General features: G+C 56.3%; 1 protein-coding gene across 15 annotated transcripts in view; it reads left to right on the top strand.

Moving 5' to 3' along the window:
* The window catches only part of TNK2 (tyrosine kinase non receptor 2), a 49,273-nt gene extending 28,949 nt beyond the window's left edge, over positions 1-20,324 (top strand). For 6 of the 15 annotated variants that reach the window (XM_064295430.1, XM_064295458.1, XM_064295528.1 and 3 more), the window contains 13 exons: positions 349-570; positions 1,515-1,667; positions 2,143-2,420; positions 5,399-5,525; positions 5,908-6,054; positions 6,166-6,260; positions 11,167-11,361; positions 13,988-14,079; positions 14,661-14,705; positions 15,456-16,804; positions 16,901-16,996; positions 17,154-17,281; positions 18,882-20,321. In XM_064295430.1, coding sequence (XP_064151500.1) covers positions 349-570; positions 1,515-1,667; positions 2,143-2,420; positions 5,399-5,525; positions 5,908-6,054; positions 6,166-6,260; positions 11,167-11,361; positions 13,988-14,079; positions 14,661-14,705; positions 15,456-16,804; positions 16,901-16,996; positions 17,154-17,281; positions 18,882-18,888 — 2,934 coding nt within the window. In that variant the 3' untranslated portion in view covers positions 18,889-20,321. Of the gene's footprint in view, positions 1-348; positions 571-1,514; positions 1,668-2,142; positions 2,421-5,398; positions 5,526-5,907; positions 6,055-6,165; positions 6,261-11,166; positions 11,362-13,987; positions 14,080-14,660; positions 14,706-15,455; positions 16,805-16,900; positions 16,997-17,153; positions 17,286-18,881 lie in introns of those variants that run through there. The other 9 variants (XM_064295234.1, XM_064295149.1, XM_064295112.1 and 6 more) reach the window with 9 other exon arrangements.
* Positions 20,325-21,658: the final 1,334 nt, after the last annotated feature.

Genomic DNA, 21,658 nt, shown 5'->3' with positions numbered 1-21,658 from the left:
TCAGGCTCTTGCCCCATCTACTCAGATTGGGGCCAGAGTCTGCTGGGTAAGGGATACAGGAAGGGAGAGTTGAGACAGAAGGGCTAGAGGGAGACTCAGACTTGGCAACCCGGGGGTGGGTGGTACTGGGCCTGCGGTGGGCTGACCTGACCCCACGGCCCCACGTGAGGCTGTGGGTGCTGGTTTGGCGTGTCTTCTGGAGGGAGCTTGGTTCCCAGCCTGGCTGTCCCTGGCAGTTCAGCAAAGCCAGGACCCGTCTGAGGAGCACAGGTGGACCTAGTGGGGCAGGGCCGAGTGATTGGCTCTGGGGCTTAGGCTTCCATCTGGCCCCGGGCTGCCTTCAAACAGGTGTTCAGTGGAAAGCGACTGGAGACTGAGTTCCCTCCTGATCACTCCCAGAGCGCCTTCCGAAAGACCTCGCCCACCCCGGGGGGCCCCGCAGGGGAGGGGCCCCTGCAGAGCCTAACTTGCCTTATCGGGGAGAAGGACCTTCACCTCTTTGAGAAGCTGGGGGATGGCTCCTTTGGCGTGGTACGCAGAGGCGAGTGGGACGCCCCTTCGGGAAAGACGGTGAGCTGTGGGTCCTGCGGGGCGGAGGGATGGGACCCACAGAGGGGCTCAGACCTTATCTACCCTCCAAGGTGGGTCTGCCCCCTTGCTGGGCTGTGAGTGGGATGGGACAGGTCACAAAGTGGCTCGCTTTGGAGTCCATGCTCTGATTTAGCTGGGCACATACATTTTTTCAATTATAAAAGTAATGTTTTCAAAAGATCTGGAAACCATTAAAAAAAATAAGACAGAAAAATGCCTGTAATCCTACCCCTCAGAGAGAGCAGAGTCAACTTTTATGCCCTTCTTCCCCTCAAGCCTTTGGTTGAATTTAGTTGGGTTGATACCTGGGATACAGTTTGTAAAGCTCACCCTTCCTCTTGGCATTCTGTGGTTTACTTTTCCCCAAAGGAATAACACAGTAAAGTGTGCAGTTCTGATGTGCACAGCTCAGCCAACCTTTGCGTATGTCTGGGCCCATGTAACTACTCCCCAGATCAAGATAGAGAATGTTTCCATCACCCCAGCAGGCTCCCTGTGCTCTCCTCTAGTCAGTGTCCCCTTCCTCCGAGGGAAACCACTGTCCTGCCTTCTCTCACCATCAACTAGCTTTTTGGCATTACATTTAAAGCCTTTTCCTTCTACGCTGAAAACATCATTTTAATACTCCATTTTATGATAATACATTAACATTTTATCATCATATTGGGCATCTCTTACCTGATGGGTTGTTACCTCACCTGAGAATCCCCCCAGGAAGGGGAGGTACAGCTGACGGCCCCTGGGGTCAGCCAGCTGCCTTCCAGCCAGGCCACATGTGGAGCGTGAGCCCAGGCACTGACCCTCTCATGAGCAGGTCTGGGGCAGAGAGCTTTGAGCTGAGCAGGGGGAGGAGCAGGCTGGCCTAAGCTGCCTGGAGGGAGCTGAGGCCCGACCTGACTCCCTGCAATCCCCACGCTGGGCAGGTGAGTGTGGCTGTGAAGTGTCTGAAGCCTGATGTGCTGAGCCAACCGGAGGCCATGGACGACTTCATCCGGGAGGTCAACGCCATGCACTCGCTTGACCACCGCAACCTCATTCGCCTCTACGGTGTGGTGCTCACACCGCCCATGAAAATGGTGAGTGCTGCTGGGAGGGGGTGGGGAAGGCCCATGGTCTCTGGGCCCCCAGGCCTGGCGCTCCTCCCACCTCTGTCTCCATTCTGAGGAAGGTCAGAGGTGTCTCCCACCTGATGTGGTCAAGGGGCTTCAGGGTCCAGCCCAGCACTAGCATGTTCGATGGAGCCCATATCCAGCTCTGGATTTGGCTTGTGCTCACTGCAGAGACTTGCCTCCATGGGGCGCTGGCCCTTAGTTTAGTCTTTCGAATTGCTAGCCTGAGCCTTTGTGGGCTGCTTCTCACCAGGCCTCAGTTTCCCACTGGGGGAGTTTGCCTGGAGGGAGAGGCCTGGGAAGCGGTGGGTGTCTCAGAGGCACCAGAGAAGGTGCCACGGAGCATGAATCTGGGACCTTCAGGAGGGAATGGGAGCCTGGGGTGCCGTGGGAGGGCTGGGGCTGATCCTGGCTTGTTCCTCCCGCCTCCACTGTGCCCCAGGTGACAGAGCTGGCGCCTCTGGGCTCCTTGTTAGACCGGCTGCGCAAGCACCAGGGCCACTTCCTCCTGGGGACTCTGAGCCGCTACGCTGTGCAGGTGGCTGAGGGCATGGGCTACCTGGAGTCCAAGCGCTTCATTCACCGCGATCTGGCTGCCCGTAATCTGCTGCTGGCCACCCGGGACCTGGTCAAGATCGGGGACTTTGGGCTGATGCGAGCACTACCCCAGAACGACGACCACTATGTCATGCAGGAGCATCGCAAGGTGCCCTTTGCCTGGTGAGGGGCAGGTGCTGCCGGCTCACAGGGCCTGGACCCCACCCCGCCCTACCTGGTCCCTGCAGACCCAGCCTCAGAGCTCCCGGGGCCTCTGTCCTTACCTAACAGCCCCACCCCCACCTGTTTCAGGCCCGGGGTGCTCTTCTGAGCTCCCTCCCGTTCTCCTGTCCATCCAGGAATTCCCAAGGGCCCCCATGCCAGGTTCTCACAAGGATAAGTGCTGTGGGCACTCAAAGGGCTGTATATTCAGTGGGTATTAAAAGGCTTCCTGGGGACTCACTATTTAAGCTATAACCTGAAAGATGAAGGGAGGGTAGTCAGACCAAGGCTGGTTGGTAAACGTGCTCCAGGTAGAGCCAGTGACAGTTGGTATAAGATGTGTCAAAGCAGGGGCAGGGCCAGACCATATAGGCCAGGGCTGCCCCTGCATCCTGCCCTGGCCCCTGGGTGGGCCTTTCCCTGCTGAGACCATCTTGGTCCTCTGGTGTCATAGGCACCCACAACGGTGTGGTCTCCTTGCTTTGGGGCAAGAGGGGTTGATCCAGTTCCGTTTGCCAGTGCGCCGGTTTTGGGAAGCCCTAGTAATCTGGGATGTAGGGTCACCCTAATTAATAACTGACTTTATACTGAAGTGATCTTACATCCTGGTTTATACCTGTTGCCCTGGAGTAATTAATAGCACCCCTTTCCTACTCAGCATCCAGGTTTGGATGGTAAATTATAAGGTCACCTTTTTTTTCCCCCTAATCTTTATTTATTTTGTTGTTGTTGTGAATATACACAGCAAAACATAGGCCAGTTCAGCAGTTTCTACATCTACAATTCAGTGACACTGATTATATTTTTTGAGTTGTGGGACTGTTGTCACCCTCCTTTTGAGTTGTTCTTTCTCCATTAACATAAACTCACTGCCCCCTAAGGTTCCTGTCTAATCTTTTGAGCTATTCTTGTCAATTTGATCCTATATAGATAGTTCTTAACAGAGTGTAATGCTCAAGGCAGACATTTTTTACTAGTTAAGCTGAACTATTGCTCGGTTTTAAGATGACCTCAAGGAATACTTTTAGTTTAAGGTCTTTTTTTTTAATAATTTATTTTTACTTTTTGTTGTTGAGAAATATGCAAGAAAAACATACACTAATTCAAGTTTCTACAGTTCAGCGGCACTGATGACATTCTTGGAGTTGTGCAAATATTCTCATTTTCTTTTTCTGAGTTGTTCCTCCCTCGTTAACATAAACTCACTGCCCCCTTAGGTTCCTATGTAATCTTTTGAGTTGCTGTTGTCAGTTTGATCCTATATAGATAGTTCTTCAAAGAACAAAATCCCAAGGCCGACATTCTTTACTAGTTAAGCTAAACTATTATTTGGTTTTAAGAAGACTTCAGGGATTTTTTTTTGTGTGTGTGTGTGTGTGTGTGCGCTTCAGATGAAGGCTTACAGAGCAAATTAGTTTCTCATTAAACAATTAATACGCATATTGTTTTCTGACATTCGTTGCCAACGCCATGACATGTCAACACTCTACCCTTCTCAACGTCGGGGTCCCTGTTGCCAGCTTTCCTGTCTCCTCCTGCCTTCTCGTCCTTGCCCTTCAGCTGGTGTGCCCATTTAGTCTCATCTCATTTTATCGGCTTGTCTAATCTTTGGCTGAAGGGTGAACCTCAGGATTGACTTTAGTACTGGGTTAAAAGGGTGTCTGGGGGCCATATTCTTGGGATTTCCCCAGTCTCTGTCAGACCAGTTAGCCTGGTCTTTTTTTGTGAGTTAGAATTTTATTCTACATTTTTCTCCAGTTCTGTCTGGGGCCCTTCATTGTGATCCCTTCAGAGCAGTCGGTGGTGGTAGCTGGACTCAGTCTGGTGGAGGCTGTGGTAGTTGTGGTCCCTTAGTCCTTTGGACTAATCTTTCCCATGTGCCTTTGATTTTCTTCATTCTCCCTTGCTCCAGATGGGGTGGGACCAGTGTAGTATCTTAGCCACTCACAAGCTTTTAAGAGCCCAGATGCTAATTACCAAAGTGGGATGTAGAACATTTTCTTTATAAACTGTGTTATGCTAATTGAGCTAGATGTCCCCCAAGACCATGGTCCCCAGCCCTCAGCCCAGTAATTCGGTCCCTCAGGGAGTTTGGATGTATCTACGAAGCTTCCATGACTTTGCCTTCACCAAGTTGTGCTGACTTCCTCAGTATTGTATACTGTCTTATCCTTCTCCAAAGTTAACCAAACCCACTGCCGTAGAGTCGATTCTGACTCATAGCAACTCTATGGGACAGAGTAGAAGTGCCCCATAGAGTTTCCAAGGAGTGCCTGGTGGATTTGAACTGCTGAACTCTTGGTTAGCAGCCGTAGCTCTTAACCATCGAACCACCAGAGTCACCAAAGTTACCACTTACCTCAGTCCCCTCTACAATACCCCTTTTCTAGCTTCACTGCAGTGGTGGTTCTCTCCCCTACCCAGGAGGAAGCCCAGAGGGAGTGTGATGGTGTTCAGATGAAGCCCGTGTGACTGTTTCCACTCATTTTGGTTCTTCCCCAAGCCCTATCCAATTTTCCCACCCACGCCTTCCTGTTGAAATGATCCAAATCCCAGGATTCTGCCCAAAAGCTGGAAACTGTCATCCTCCCACACCCCGAATTAGGAAACAGCTTGGGACCTTATGCCCCACCACCCCACTCTCACCCCATTCCTGAGGCTTCTGACCTTCCTTTCCCTCACCAAACCCAGACACTTCACCCTCCTCCTTCCACCCCAAGGTGCATTTGAATAAAAGTCCAGACTATAAATGATTTTCTCCAAGTCTGTGCACCTGTGTAGTCAAGAAATCCTGCCCCTATCCACTGCATACCACTCGCTGGCACCTACGATTGAGCCTGGCACAGGGTGGGGGCAACGGCACATGTTGAGTGAATGAATGAGTCGATGCAGGTAGGGGTGCTCTGAGAAGGCTTCTTTTTGACCCCTGCCTCTGCCAGGTGTGCGCCTGAGAGCCTGAAGACACGCACCTTCTCCCATGCCAGCGACACCTGGATGTTTGGGGTGACGTTGTGGGAGATGTTCACCTATGGCCAGGAGCCCTGGATTGGCCTCAATGGTAGTCAGGTGAGGGCGCTGGGGGACGTGCTGCTTGTGGAGTGGGGTGGGGCTTCTTGCGATCCCTGGGTCCCCACCTGGCCTTGTAGGATTGTTGGCTCTTATCTGGTGGACACCCCAGCCCTGTGTCCCCGTGACTCCTGAGGGATAACTGACAGAGAAGGGACTGCCACAGCAGGTCAGGGGAAGCAAGAGGTGGGCTTGCTGCTGTTCCTAGCCCTTGCCACATCCATCTGCCTTGAGGCCCCAGACTCCTGTCTACCGCCCAGGGTAGACAGACCTCTCTCTGGAGGGCGGCTAGCAGTCCCAGTTGTAAGATGGAGAGGGAAGGTGGGAAGTGAAGACCTGGGTGCTCTGCTCACCCTCAAACTTTGCACCACCCCACGGCCAGATCCTGCATAAGATCGACAAAGAGGGGGAGCGCCTGCCGCGGCCTGAGGATTGCCCCCAGGACATCTACAACGTCATGGTTCAGTGTTGGGCTCACAAGCCAGAGGACAGGCCCACCTTCGTGGCCCTGCGGGACTTCCTGCTGGAGGTGAGGGCAGGTCAGCCCACAGGAGCTGGGTGTCCAGGGGAGGGGCCGTTGCGTCTGTATGGGCGGCCCCAGGATCAGTCCAGGTGGGAAGTGACCTGTCTGTGCCTCCAGGCTCAGCCCACTGACATGCGGGCCCTGCAGGACTTTGAGGAGCCGGACAAGCTACACATCCAGATGAATGACGTCATCACGGTCATCGAGGGAAGGTAGGGAGGGAGGGGCTGGAGGGCATGGGCTGTGGCCGGACCTGCCTCCCGTAGCAGCAGGAGGGCAGGGCAGGCTGCTGCTCCCAGGGGCGGGTTCCCGCCTAGCCCCGCCTCCGTCACCCTTTTCCCCCTGGGCTCCAGCCCTCGCTGTGTGGATCAAGGCTAAACTGCCATTATGGTGTGGAGTCCCAGGTGGTCCGGCCTGGCCTCAGGGCCACGGCAGGGGACTCTGGACTCCAGAACATTCCTAATCCTTGCCCGCCCCCATTCCTCCCCGCCTCCACCCAGCCTGCAGACTCTTGACTGTTGACTCTGGGTGCCTTTGAGTACTCGGAGCCAGCCCCACCCCTGCCAGGCCCCACCCTCTTCCTGTGGGCCGGCCTTTCTCCCCGGCGGGAAGCCCTCTCTGCTGCTTCGCCCCTTTGCTCCGTCCCGAGGGTCCCTCGCCCCGTCCCCTCTCCCCCAGCCTCCCTGGCGGATCCTCTCCGTTCCCAACGCCGGGGTTGTGTCTGCTTCGCCCCCTTCCTCCCCCACAGGCGAGCACACACGTGTCTTTACTTGCGGGCAGGGCCTCCTGAGTCACTGCTCTTACCTGCAGCCCCCGCAGCTCCGCCCACCCCTGTTACCTGATCCCTGGGTGTCTAAGGAGCTGGTGGGACTGGGGCAGGTTCGAAGTGCCTTTGGGGCTGGGGGTGAGCATTGAGAACCAGGAAGAGTAGCGAGTAGCGAGGCAGAGGAGGTTCCCTGTGTTTCCCGGCTCCTCTGACTCCACCAGGCAAGGATTGGGGTTGGGGGCGGCTTTCCTCCGCCTTTTCTACCTGGCCTTTAAGTTTTGGGGCCTGGGGCCTGTGCTTAAACCATCTGTCTCATGGGACGGTTGATGAGAGGAGAGGCCTGTGGGTCTGAGTCAGGGTGATAGCATGGCCCATGGGACCCAGCTGGTTGTGAAGGGACACCCTTGCACCCACTGTGGTACTAACAGTTCTTGGCCAGGCTCCTCTTCCCTTTGGGCCCAGTGTCTGGGAACAAAAATGATGCACCATGCCAACAGTACGTGGGCTTGTGGTTGAGGGGCTGGTGGTGATGGAAGAAAGCAACAGTTTCTAAGGAAGGGTGGCCTGGAGAACCGAGAGGAATCCTGTCTGTGGGTTTGGAGCTGAGGGGCCAGGGAAGGTACTCAGGGGAGCATTCTGGAAATGGAAAGATCCAGAGGTGAGGGTCCAGGTACGTGGTGGGGTGTGAAGGCAGAGTCTGGGCCTACAACCATGGTTGCTCCTTCCTGACCAGAGAGCCTTGGACTGGCCCCTCTTCTGTTCCCAGCGTAGGCATCTCCCACAGCCCCCCAGGCTTTTACCTCCACACTGCCATCTTTTGCTCTCAGTGGGAGCCTGTGTACCAGGGCCCAGCGTTCCCAGGGGGCTGACTCAGGCACTTGATGTGTTTCTGGGGCGTGTGTCTCGAGCTGGCGCCCTGGGTCACTGCCACAGCAGAGGCAGGCAAAGGGAGGGTGGGCAGGGGAGTGGCTCCTTCTGGGAGGCCATCCTGGTTGTGGGCGCACCCGGCCCCGCCCTTCCGTCACAGGCTCCACTTGGCCCCGGCTTGTGGCTCCTCCACTGCCTCCGGGCAGTGTGGGCTCACAGGGCCACCAGCCCCGACTTAGACCACAGCACCTGCCCTTGGTCCCTGGAGCAGCTCAGGAGGTGGGAGGTGAGGGACAGGAGGCATGACAGCCAGTGAGGCTCTGCCTCCTTCTTCCTGGTCTCTGAGGATCTCTGTGTTTAGCTGACTGACTCTCCATGTCTCCAGGTGGCTGGCTCTCTGCTCCTGTGTGTCTCTTTGGGTCTGGGCTCGTATGTGTGGGTTTCTCTGCTTCTTAGCTTGGCTGTCCGCTCTCCCCTTATCTGTTCTTCTGTTCAGCGTCGGATTTCTTCTGGCTGAATCTGTCTAGTGTTTCTGTTTCCTGGACCAAAGTCTGGGAGAGTCCTTGCCTCAGCTCTGACCAATTCCATAGGCTCAGTGCTTTTCAGGGTACCAGCGGTGGGCAGAGAAAGGACACCTAGACTTACTGTGAGCTGGGCTTGTGGGGCTCTGTCTAGCCTCTGAGGGGCAACTGGATGACTGCTCTTTCCTAGGGGTCTTTGGATGCTGGCCTGGCTCGCAGCACAAAAACAGAACTGGTAAAGGGGGCAGGGATTTTAAAGTGCACCTAGGGCCCTTCGCCTGGCCTGGCCCCAGTAGCCTTTTGCTTCCTGTCTATGTATATATCGGGGAGGGGGAGATCAGGGTTGTCCCTCGAGGCCAGAGGCCACCTGGGATGCCAAGAGGGAGGTGGGTGGGGGACAGTATTTTGAGCAGAATTTTAAGACAACATTTGTGCAACCATTCCTGCTCTGTCTCAGGCCAGGACTGGGACGAGGTACTGAGATTTCCAGAGTCTGGCCCCCAACAGAACTGGGGTAGCTTTAGACAGCTCTCAGCCCAGGCCTCAGTTTCCCATTTGACAGATGCTGCTTCACACCTTACCTGCCCCAGAGCACTGCTGGGGAGGCCCAAGGGCAGCAGGAAATAGAAGTTTCGGCAAGGAGGTGCTGTGCCATCTTTTACTCCCCCAGGGGCTCCCCATCTGTCTTTGCCTCCCTGACTGCCGGACGGTGGGCCTGGTGGTGCCATGGAGACCCAGGCCTGTCATGGAGGGGGAGAGGGTGTGGTCAGAGCAGGCAGGTGGGAAGGGCTGGCCTCAGTACTCTGGTTTGCTGGCACCTCGGCCCCATGGGGGGCATGTGGGCCGTGAGATATAGCACTGGTCATCTTGGAAGTTAGGCTTGAGCTGTGTCGGGAGAATGCTGCTTCTGGGGGTACAGTTCCCATGGGGTCTCTTTCACTTACACATACTGTGCCCTCTGACGCTCCCCCCGCACAAGAGGCATGTTCTTAGAAAGTGGTGTTGGGACTCCCAGCAGTCAGGGGGACTCTTGCCACTGCCAGGCCTGTAGTACAGGAGAGTGGGTTTGGGGTTCCTTTTGCTCTTGGAGGTAGCCTCTGTGTGAGGAGTTGGCTGCACTGGCAAAAGGAAAGGGGCGGAGAGAGTGACCTCTGGCAGACCTGGCCCTGGCCAAGAGTCCATTCCACTCTGCACAGCATCTCCGCTTTAGCCGCGTTTCCGCCCAAGTTAATGAGCACCTCTGAAGGGCTGTGGAGAGCATGGTCCATGGTCGAGGCCCTGGGGGTGGGTGTCTGGGCGGGAGATGAAGTCCATCTGGTTGAGTCCACCAGGGTGATGGAAAACATCCCACAGCCAGGCGCTTCCCCCCACCCTCTGCCATGGCTTTCATGGGGTCCTCGACCACTGTGGACCCTGCGTGCACGGTGGGGAGACTTTTCTCTCCTCTTCGGAATGGGCCTGCAGTTTTCAGATGGGCTCTATCCTAGGGGTGTTGCCCTGGTTTTCCTTCCCTTCCTGCCCATCATGCCCTGAGGCCAGGGTAGGAATCACGGACCTGCTGTGTCTGGGGGTGGGGCCAGGCCAGGCCACAGTGTTTACAGGGGTCTGGACTCCCAGCCCTCCCCCAGCCCATCTCAGTTCCCTGGGGAGGGCGCACTGTCATAGCGGGCCATGTCCCCTTAGCAAGTACTGCTGTGGGTGCTCTGCATCACCTCCTCCCTCCTTTCTTCCCTCCCTCCCTGTCCTCCCCCAGCCCCTCCCAACTGGGACTGACTGCACGTCAGAGGAGTGCATTCCTGCCTTAGTCCCCCTCTGCCCTCGCTCTCAGAGACACAGGCATCCCACAGCTTCTGTGTCTAGGGGGTCAGATGGGTTCTGTTCTTTCCCACCACCTCTCCCCCCCAACCTCATCCCAGGCCTTGGCTTAGGTGGCGCCAGCAGGGGTTTCATGTTTGAGGCCAGAGCGTGGATCTTAGGTTCCACAGTCCAGCCACACAGGGAGGACTGGTCTTCTGGACCCCTGTTTTAAGACAGACTGGAACCCTTCTGGAGTCCCTGGGTGGTGCAGTCAGTGAGCTTGGTGACTAACCGAGTTTGGAGTGGAGGTTCAGGTCCACCCAGAGACACCTTGGAAGAAAGGTTTAGAGATCTACTTCTGAAAACGCAGCCATCGAAAACCCCGTGGAGCCCAGTTCTACTCTGACATGCATGGGGTCACCAGGAGTCAGAGTGGACGCAATGGCAGCTGTTTTTTTGGAGTACCTTCTCAGGAGCGGGGTGGGTGGTGAAGGTCCCAAAGCCCTGCCAGGAGGTGTGTAGAAAGCCCTGGCTATACCTAAGCTGTTGAAGGGGAGGCTGGGGTTGCCCAGAATGTTTCCACATTTAAAGGCCTGTATGCAGGAAGTGGATAGCAGCTGGAGGGCTGTGTCCCAAAGCAGTGCTAAGGCCCATGGTGCTCCCTTGGACTCCTGCATCTCTTACAACTCCAGGAGCTGGGCTGGAGTGTGAAATTGGGGGGCCAGAGGAGGCCAGGGGCCAGGCCTGGGCTGGGGAGGAAGGAGGCAAGGTGTGACTGTGCGAAGGGAGCTGGCCCTGCCATCTGAACACCTGGGTCTGGGTTCAAATCCTGGGTCTGCTGTGATCTTTCTGATAACTGTAGGCAGGTCCTGTCATGTTTGAACCTGTTTGCTTATTTGTGAACTGTAGGAGTAACTGTCTGACCCCCCTGGCTACTGCAGGCTTTTGGCACACAGTGGGCACTCTGGGGGGAGTGGCAGGTCAGAGCTCTCCCTCAGTGTTGGCGGCCGCTGGGAAGGAGGCGGGCTGATGGCCCACAGCCCTGGCCCTATGCCCTTAGCCCTCCACTCCCCTTCTGCCAGGTGGTCAGATACTTGGTGTGAAAAGGGTCCCGCTCCTGGGGTTGTCCCCCTCACCCTGGCGTTCACTGTCTTCTTTGTTGGGCAGGGCCGAGAATTACTGGTGGCGCGGACAGAACACACGGACACTGTGTGTGGGGCCCTTCCCTCGCAACGTGGTGACCTCCGTGGCAGGCCTGTCAGCCCAGGACATCAGCCAGCCGCTGCAGAATAGCTTCATCCACACGGGGCATGGCGACAGTGACCCTCGCCACTGCTGGGGCTTCCCAGACAAGATTGATGAGTGAGTACCTACCAGGCAGGGCCGCCGCCTGATTTCTCCACCTGGGGCTCTCAGGCTTAGCAGCCCCTCACCCCACACCCGGGCTCTGTCTGTGTCTCTTCACCCCTCCTCCTTCTCCCCAGCCCCCTACCCTGGCCTGTCTTCCCCCCAATTCCTCACCTAATTCTTGGGAAGCTGTGTAACAGAGACAGCTCAGTGGACAGTCAGGATGCTTGGCCTGAATCCTTCTGTTCAGAAGTTTGAGCAAATCTCTCAACTCCTGAAGCTTAGTTTCTTCATCTGTAAAATGGCTTGTGAGAATCCTATAAGAGAAGCGTTGTGAATGTACCCTGCAGATTAGAAAGCACCGCACAAGTGCTGGGGTTTGTTAGAGAAGCTTTCCCACTGAACTGGCTCCAGAGGGCTCTTCCCAAGTCCATGTTCCTGAGGCCGGTGTGCCAAGAGGGGTTTACATCTGTAGCCCCCAGCAGCCTGTCCACAGAGGGGAGCATGAGCCCTTCCTTTGAAGCTCCTAGCCTTCATTCTGCCTATTGCCAGGCTTTTGGCCAATATGAGGCCCTCTGCCCATGATTGGGGCGGGGACCTTGGAAGCTGGGGCGTTGGCATTCACCTGTGGAAGATGCACTGGGTGCCCTGGACACCGTCACACTCCCACCTGGCCCAAGCTGGTTTGGGTGCTGACCTTTGGCCATGACACACATGAGTCTCCATCTCGTCAGCCACCCTTCCCTCTCCTGACTGTTCTGTCGGCCCAGAGGCACGGATAGCACACTTGGCTGCCCTGGGGTTTCAACTCCTGTACAGCAGTTGACCTGTGAACAGGGGCATGTTCAGGTGTTTTCTCCCTTCTTCCTACACTTGTGTATTTATCTGTTGTTTTCTCTGTAATTGTATGCCTCTCAGCACTCTCCCTGCTTCAGCACTGTCAGATTGGGGTGCGGGGGGCGGGGGGCGGGTTCCACGTGCTGGAACTCACATGGGCTGGGAGGAGGAGGAGGAGAAGGAAACCCTGGCAGGCTAGAGTGACCTCCCGGGTGGAATCGGTATTTCTGCCCTGGAACGGTGGTCTGTAGGCATCTGTGGAAAGTGAATAAGCAGAGCTGCCCTGTTCTCGCTCGCTCTATGGCTCTCTCTCTCTTTGTCACCCTGACCTCCTTGCAGGTTCCCAGCCTAGCCATGGTCCCCCAGCCCCACACTCGGCTCTCATTTCTTCCCTCATCTCTTAGCATCCTTCTGTTTCTGAAGCCCACGTTCTAGAATGGGGGATGATGGCAGAATGGGATGTTGGTGGGTATAGGTGCCAGGCAGGAGGGCCCCAGGTTGGATGCTGGTGGTCAAAGCTGGTGCTGGGGCTAGGGCTAGGGGTGGGAGGTGGCGGGGCTTTCTTTCCTTATCATTTCCCCTGAAGTCCCCTGCTGACAGCACTAGAGTCTGCAGAGGTGAGCCTCTGGGTCAGGCTCAGGTGGGAGGGAGCTGTGTTTCCAGAGCCAGGGGCCCCTGTGAGCAAGAATGCCCAGTAGGGAGCGTGTTAGGTGCCAGCCTGGCCACCCCACTTGGCTTTGTACCTGGGAGGGGCTGCAGCCTTATTTAAAAGAAAGGCTGAGATCATCGGGCCACCTGTGTTCTCAGAGGATCCAGAGGAGAGGAGTTAGTCACTTCCTGCAGGCCCCACCCCAGGGTGCCACCTTGCAGCTCCACATACCAGGCCTCCATGCCCTGCTGCTAGCCCAGGGGAGTCCAGGTCTCTGACCTCTGCACCGTTTCTCCTGCTGACCTCTCTGGACCCCCAATTCTGCCCCGAGAATTTTGGTCAAGTAGAGCCTTCACCCTCCATGCCCCCACCCACCAAGAAGCTGAGCTCTGGGAAGGGGAGGCGTATCTCTCTTGCCTCACAAGAAGCAGGTGAGGGAGGCGAGGGCCTTGGAGAGTTGGGGTGGGAGTGCAGATACCCTCCAGTAGGAGGCGCCAGTGCCCTCTGCCCCACTCCTGGTGTGCGGGGGCCAGCCCAGCCCCATTCCTCCAGGCTTTAATCAGCCCCAGTGACTAAGTCCCAGATACCGGCAGTGGGGCAGGGGTTGAGGGTGATTCAGGAGCAGGGCGGGTGGGGAGGAAGCTGCCTCTGCCCCCAGCCCTGCCCCTATCCCTCCTCCTGCCCACCATGACCAGAGGGCAACTAGCCTGCTGCCTCTGGCCCAGGCCCTCTGGGGGGGCCAGGCAAGGGAGGACAGAGCAAGAGCTGGCAGGTGCCTGGAGTATGTATCTGGACCAGCCTCCCCCACCCTCTGATGGGTGCTGTGGATGTGTGGAGGGCCCGCCTTTCCCTGTGGGATGTTTTTGGTGCCCCCGCAGTCCTAGCTTGGCAGCCTGGCGTTGGGTGTTCTTTCCCTGCTTCACTCCTTGGTGCCTTCCCCTGCACGTACCCTAGGTCAGCAGAAGGGATGCAGATTGGGGGCTGGAAGCCTGTGCTCAGACCCCAGTCTGCCACTCAGTTTCCCAAAGATGAGGGGCTTTGGGGGTGATCCCAGGACACACTCAGGATTCCCTTTACTGCCTGACCCCGGGGACAGGCTTCCCTACTGTCACCTCCACCACTTCCCTGCACTCTGACCTGGTTCTCTCCCCTCAGGCTGTATCTGGGAAATCCCATGGACCCTCCTGACCTGCTGAGTGTGGAACTGAGCACCTCCCAACCCACCCAGCACCTAGGAAGGGTGAAAAGTAAGAACCGTCCTGACTCCCTGGGGTCCCCCGTTCACCAGCTGCCCCGGAAGGGCACAGTCTTCTCAGGCCACCCTGAGCCGGTTGGTCTGGCTCTGGGACAGTGGGTCTAGGCAGCAGGGGACAGCTGTGTCCCTGGCTCCTGCTTGACGTGGGGTGGAAGACCAGCAGCAGCTGTATCCGCCGAGGTGGGCATCGTCGCCGGTCCTGCGTCAGCCCTGCCGCCTCAGCTCTCCTCCGCCCTCGTCCTCGCCTGCACCCGCCGTGCTCAGACCCTGGCTTTCCTCACCTCCCCTGATCCTGCTTTCCTCTCCGGAGCCAAAACCACCCCCCGGGCCTCATCGTGCGGGGAGCCTCATCCCTCCTCCCGGATCCTGTGCCTGCCATTCCGGAACAGTTTGCCCCATCCTGCCCGCCCATTGCCTACCATTGCTGTTGGGTTTGTTCATTCACTTGCTATTCACTGCTCTCTCTCTCTCTTTCTCCCCCCTCCAAACTCTGCCCTTGCCTCTTGTCCGGCTTTGTCTTCCCTCCCCGCCCTCTGTCACTCTCCTGTCCTCTCTGCATGGCCTTTCTTGCAGGGGAGCCTCCACCTCGCCCACCTCAGCCTGCCATCTTCACTCAGAGTAAGTGGGGCTGCTCTGGATGTCTTGGCCCCTGCCCCCGCCCCCTCTCTCCTCTCGTTCCGCTTCTCCTCCTGGAAGGTACAGAGCCCTGGCGGCTGGGCGGGAGGGGAGCGGGTGTGTGCTCTGAGCTTGTGCTGCTGACCTGGCCCAGCAGGCCTGTCTCCCCCCACCCACTCTACAAAGCCTGGGCTTCTGCAGCAAGTCCCAGCGCCCACCTCACCTGCATTCTGGCGGTGCCTGGCTCGCTGCACTGCCTTGGGGGCCTGCAGAGGCTGTGTCTGGGCTTCATGGTGGCTGGTCAGGAGCGCTGCCCTCCCCAAGGATGCTCCTGTCTCCCGGGATGCTGGGGGATGGTCCACAGCCCCATGCCAGCACTAATGGTGTGTGCGGTGGCGGGGGAGGCAGGGGTCACTAACCAGGGCCCAGGGAGGGGGTACTTGGAGTTTTGTGTTGATGAAAGGAACCTTAAGACAGGTGAGGGTGCAGTGTTCCTGCTCCAGCCAAGCAAGGTGGAGGCAGGGACTCCCCTGCCCAGGTCAGTGCAGACAGCGCCCAGAGCAGGTTCTGCCTCCTGTGTGAATGGGGTTGGTGTACACTGAGAACCTTAGCCAGTGAGAGCTGGCATCCGGGGGAACTGGGCTGGGGAGTTGGTGGGAGATACTTGGCTATGTTCCCCACACTGGACCTCCCCACTCCCTTGCCCCCCTGCCTGATATGGCCTCCCTGTTGGGGTCTTCCCTTCCATCACAGAACCAACCTACGACCCAGTGAGTGAGGACCAAGACCTCCTGTCCAGCGACTTCAAGAGGCTGGGCCTGCGGAAGCCAGGCCTGCCCCGAGGGCTGTGGCTAGCGAAGCCCTCAGCCCGGGTGCCGGGCACCAAGGCAGGCCGCAGCAGTGGGGGTGAGGTCACACTCATCGACTTTGGCGAGGAGCCTGTGGCCCCGGCCCCACGGCCCTGTACACCCTCCCTGGCACAGCTGGCCATGGACGCCTGCTCCTTGCTGGACAAGACCCCGCCCCAGAGCCCCACACGGGCACTGCCCCGGCCCCTGCACCCCACACCTGTGGTGGATTGGGACGCCCGCCCGCTGCCTCCGCCACCCGTCTACGATGATGTGGCCCAAGACGAGGATGACTTTGAGGTCTGCTCCATCAACAGCACTCTGGTGGGCACTGGCGGCCCTGCTGGGCCCAGCCAAGGCGAGACCAATTACGCCTTTGTGCCGGAGCAGGCGCGGCTGCTCATGCCCCTGGAGGACAACCTGTTCCTCCCAGCCCAGGGTGAGGGCAAGTCGCCCAACTCCGCCCAGACTGCTGAGATCTTCCAGGCGCTGCAGCAGGAGTGTATGCGGCAGCTGCAGGCCCCGGCCGGCTCGCTGGCCCCCTCACCCAGCCCGCTGGGTGACAACAAGCCCCAGGTGCCCCCCCGGGTACCCATCCCCCCACGGCCCACCCGCCCACGTGGGGAACTGTCTCCGGTCCCATCAGGCGAGGAGGAGATGGGGCGGTGGCCCGAATCTGCCTCTCCTCCCCGGGTCCCCCCTCGGGAGCCCCTGTCACCACAAGGCTCAAGGACCCCCAGCCCCCTGGTTCCACCTGGCAGCTCCCCGCTGTCACTCCGGCTCTCCAGCTCACCTGGGAAGGCCATGCCCACCACCCAGAGCTTTGCCTCCGACCCCAAGTATGCCACACCCCAGGTGATACAGGCACCTGGGCCTCGGGCTGGCCCCTGCATCCTGCCGATCGTCCGTGACGGCAAGAAGGTCAGCAATACCCACTACTACCTGCTTCCTGAGCGTCCCTCCTACCTGGAACGCTACCAGCGCTTCCTGCGAGAGGCCCAGAGTCCTGAAGAGCCAGCCCCCCTGCCTGTGCCCCTGCTGCTGCCCCCACCCAGCACCCCGGCCCCTGCCGCCCCCACTGCCACCGTTCGACCGATGCCTCAGGCCGCCCCAGACCCCAAGGCCAACTTCTCCACCAACAACAGCAACCCGGGGGTTCGGCCGCCATCCCTGCGGGCTGCTGCTCGGCTACTGCAGAGGGGCTGCCCTGGGGACGGGTCGGAGGCTGGACGGCCTACAGGCAAGGTCCAGATGGTGAGTGCTGGGCCTGGCTGCAGGCAAAGAGGGGCAGGGCCCGAGGGACCCAGAGGAATGGGCCCAGGCGGTGCTGACTGGGGTGGGTGTGCCCAGCTGCAGGCCATGGTGCATGGGGTGACCACAGAGGAGTGCCAGGCTGCCCTGCAGAGCCACGGCTGGAGTGTGCAGAGGGCTGCCCAGTATCTGAAGGTACTACCACCTCCTGCCTGCTCTGGCTTCCAGGGACCCTGAAGGCTGGCTCTGCTGCTGCCATCACCCCCATCCCCTGGCTCTGGCTCTCTGCCCCACCCTAGTCTGGTGCCCCTTGGCCCCGGTGTGCCCCATGGCGCCGTCCTCTGCCCCTCAGGTGGAGCAGCTCTTTGGTCTGGGTCTGCGGCCGCGGGGTGAGTGCCACAAAGTGCTGGAGATGTTCGACTGGAACCTGGAACAAGCCGGCTGCCACCTCCTGGGCTCCTGTGGCCCTGCCCACCACAAGTGAGTGGCCCCACACCCTGCCCACCATGAGTGAGCGGGCCCCACACCCTGCCCCACCTGCAGGTCCCAGAAGGGCTGTATTCTGAGCACCCCACACTGGGAGAAGTCTCGGTGCCCAGCAGGCCAGGAGAGGCCAGGGGCCCAGGGCTCCCCAGCTGGTGGGAGGGAGGAAGGGCATAGATGTTGGGAAGCAGACAGTTCGGGTTGAAAACAGTTTCTTCTAAACAAATTTATTCAGAACAGTAGGTTTCAAAGTTTTTAGCCACTTGGTTAAAATGAATTCACAAATAAGAGAGTTGGAGCCCCTCTGGCTGAAAGGGGGCCGCTTCCCTGGCTCTTCCCATAGTGCCCCGAGGAGACTCCAAGGAGCAGCAGTGAAAACTCAGTTTTAACAAATATTTCTAACTTCTTTATGGCATATTTCTGTTTAAAGTGTAATTTAAAATTCTAATGTCCTATAGGGTCGCTATGAGTCAGAATCAACTCGATGGCACTGGGTTTTTTTAATGCCTTTTTAAAGGAATGTCCAGTTCACCCAAAGAAATTCATTACGTCCTTTCTGAAAGACGTTTTAAAATCTGTATTTATAAGTAGCATACAATAACATATAAATAAAACCAGAGCTGTTGCCGTCGAGTCGATTCTGACTCACAGCAACCCTACAGAACATGGTAGAACTGCCCCATAAAATTTCCAAGGAGCGCCTGGTGGATTGAACTGCTGACCTTTTGGTTAGCAGCCATAGCTCTTAATCAGTGTGCCACCGAGGTTTCCAAATATATAAAATAGTGTTTATAAATACATATGGGAAGACTTGATCATGTCATAAGTGGTGAACCATGGTCAGACAGGGTAAGTTGCTAGTAGGGTGTGGGGTTGGGGAACGACAGCTGTGGAGCCCAGCAGCCTCTAGCCAGTGCTGCTCACTGAGTGTGACCTTGGGCATGTTTCCTCATCTAGGTAGCTCAGGTTCCTCCTCTGTAAATGGTGTCTGAATAGTGCCTACCTCGTAGAAGTGCTCAGAGGGGCCAGTGATAGATGTGTCTGTCGCTCGACACACCAAGTGTCTGGCACACAGCACACAACCACTAAACGTTAGGCTCTCCAGGCTGTTCTTAACTAATTTGCATTAAAAAAAAGCTTAGGCTTCATTGTACCTGTCGCCCTTGGATCCTCTAACACACAAAAGTACTGCTGTTTCTAGTTTATTCCTACCCAGACAAACCAAACCCATTCTCATCGAGTCGATTCCAACTCATAGTGACCCTGTAGGACAGAGTAGAACTGCCCACAGGGTTTTCAAGGTTGTAAGCCTTTGCGGAAGCAGACTGCCACATCTTTTCCTGAGGAGCGGCTCATGGGTTCGAACTGATGACTTGTTGGTTACCGGCCAAGCACTTTAATCACAGGGCCACCAGGGCTCCTAGTTTATTCACAGCTTAATGAAATTATTGCCTAGTGCTACCAGTTTTCAACCAATTTGCCTGGCACCAGGAGGCACCGACTCCTTTGTGGCCCTGTAGTGCCCACCCTGGATATTCTATAATCTGTGTCAGCCTCAGTTGATGGAGGGACTTTTTGGCTGTTTTCCGTCCTTTAGGCGCTGAGACTGGAGAGCCAGAGAGTCTTGCCTGAAGGAATCACTGGAGGCCATCCATGCGACAAGGGTGGGGCTGTGCCCCTGCCCAGGCATGGAGGACCTGCTGCCACAGGGAGCAGAGCGAGGCCAAGGCAGCAGGAGGCTGGGCCCCGCCTTGCCCGTCCTCCGTCATCAAGCACTGACCTCACGCACTTCTGTGGAGCCCTTGGTGGCCAGCCACGGCGTGGGAAGGGGCTCTGGGTGCTGCTCAGTGGGCCCTGCTTGCTGACCAGCCTGTGGGTCCCGTCCGTGACTCTGGCTGGAGTGGTGCCCCTAGGCCCTGCCCAGGGGACCAGACTGAAGGGAAGCCAGGCCTGCCGGGGAAGGGAGGCCATGCTGGATACACAGAAAGGAGCAGGGCAGGACCCTCTGCCAGGGCATCCCTGGCGGGCAGTTAGGGTGTCAGATGGCCTGTGGATCATGGCCTGGCCATGGACATGTTATGTTGTCTGGTCTTGTATTTTGTGCCTGGAAATAGCCCGAGGTGGCTCAGAAAGCAAAGGTGCCAGTCTGTTCTCTGGCAGGGACCAGGGCCCAGGGCCCCGGGGTTGGAGAGAGACCAAGGGGGGCAGCTGCCCTGGAGGGATACCAGTGCTTCTTCTCTGACCCCAGCTCTTACCCTTCTGCGATTCGGTGTTTCTCCACCAGCCTGTCGCCAAAGTTGCCGCCTCAGCTATTGACACCTGCTTCTTCCAGAGAAATAAAGTTAGTTTCTATTTTATGTTACTTCTTTGTACCAGCCTGTTTCTTTGCCCCTTTGGGAGCAGCTTGAGGCCCTTTGCAAAGCTCTCCAAGTCACCGCCTGTCCAGGGCAGCAGGCCATTAGCGCCACCTGTAGGCAGAGGGGGGAAGTACAGATCTGGGAGGCCTTATGGGGCCTCTCTTCCAGAAAACCAAAAAAACCAAACCCTTTGCCTTTGAGTCAATTCCGACTCCTAGTGACCTCGTGTGACAGAGTAGAACTGCCCCATAGGGTGTTCTAGCCTGTGATCTTTATGGGAGCAGATCCCCAGATCTTTCCCGCAGAGCCGCTGGGTAGGTTCGGACTGCCAACCTTACGGTTACCTGCCGGTCGCTTAACCATTGCACCACCAGGGCTCCTTATAATTTTTTTACCAAGCCCCTTTGTGTTCTGGTTGTGTCTATGTAGATTTAATTTATATTTCTCTTACGAATGGATGAGCAATTTTTTTTTAATTGTGGTAAAAAGATACCAAACCTTTGCCGATTCAGCAGTTTTTACATGTGTAATTCGGTGTCATCGGTTACATTCTTCATGTTGTGCTACCGCGACCACTATCCATTTTCAAGCTGTTAGACCACCACAAGCAGAAACCCAGTGCTCATTAAGCAAAGTCTCCCCCGCCCTCCCACACCTGGTAACCACTAATAGGCTTTGGTTTCTATTATTTGCCTATTTCACGTGAGATCATACAGTATTTGTCCTTTCGTGACCGACTTACTGAGTGAATGTTTTTAAAATAAGTTGACGCATTTGTATTTCCTTTTCTGTGAGCTGCCTATTAATATCCTTGGCCCATTAGAAAAAGTTAGATTGTTGAGCTGTCTCTTCCTGGATTTCAGGAGCTTTTTTTTTATCTCAAGATTAGCTCTTTGAGCTTCATGTATCACCTGAACTTTTAGGAAAAGAAGTAAATCACAAAATGTCTTAGTCATCTAGTGCTGCTATAACAGAAATACCACAAGTTGATGGCTTTAAGAGAAATTTATTCTGTTACAGTCTAGGAATTCAGGGTGCCAGCTCCAAGGGAAGGCTTTCTCAGTTCTGATCCTTGTCACCCATCTTCCCGTGGTCTGGGTGCTTCTCAGCACAGGGACCCTAGGTCCAAAGGATGCACTCTGCTCCCGGCTCTTATTTCTTGGTGGTATGAGGTCCCTCTCCTTTCTGCTGGATTTTCTTTTTTACGTCTGAAAAGTCATTGACTCAATATACAACCTAATCCTGTAGATGGAGTCCAGCCTCATTAACATAACTGCCTCTAATCCTGCCTCATTGACATCATAGAGGTTAGGATTTACAACACATAAGATAATCACATCAGATCACAAAATGGTGGACAACCACGCAATACTGGGAATCATGGCCTAGCCAAGTTGACACACGTTTTGGGGAGACATAATTCAATCCATAACAGAAAGTAAGCTCTGATAGCTTGGGTTTATTAAAACAAAAGCCATTCAAGGTGGGCCTGGACCTGCTCCCTCCTCCCTGTATCTTTGGCTGCAGGCTGGCTTCTGGTGGGCCCTGAGCTCCAAAGCTCTGAGGCCTGGGAGGTCCTGAGCTTTGAGATCCAAACGTGCAGTGTACCCTGTTCACTAAGGCAAGAGTTGAGCTATTTTTTACTGCAAATAATTTTTTTCTGTCAAATGTGATACCATACAAGGAAACAATATTAAGTAACCTTTGGGCCTGGCTGTTTCACCTTAGAACAGTGCCTGTATACTGGAGGAGAGTAATTCCCGCTTTATAGAATGATTGTGAAGATTCAATGAGGCCTAAAACATTCAGCCTAGCGCATGTGCACGTGAGGGCCCGATAAACTGTAATCGTTGTAAGTTTCATTTCTTCACGTGTCTGCCTGCCTCTGCCAATCGACAGCTTACAATATACCCTGACCGCAGCTCTGTGTCCAATTGTTCTCTCCTTTTCCCATGTTCTCTTATTTTTAGGAAATAATTCATTGTTTTGCTACACAATCATCCTATTTATAGATAGT

Source organism: Loxodonta africana, chromosome 1 (genome assembly GCF_030014295.1).
Source record: "Loxodonta africana isolate mLoxAfr1 chromosome 1, mLoxAfr1.hap2, whole genome shotgun sequence".
Lineage (NCBI taxonomy): Eukaryota > Metazoa > Chordata > Mammalia > Proboscidea > Elephantidae > Loxodonta > Loxodonta africana.
The sequence above is the reverse complement of the archived record's forward strand: the minus strand, read 5'-3'. Positions and strand labels throughout refer to the sequence as shown.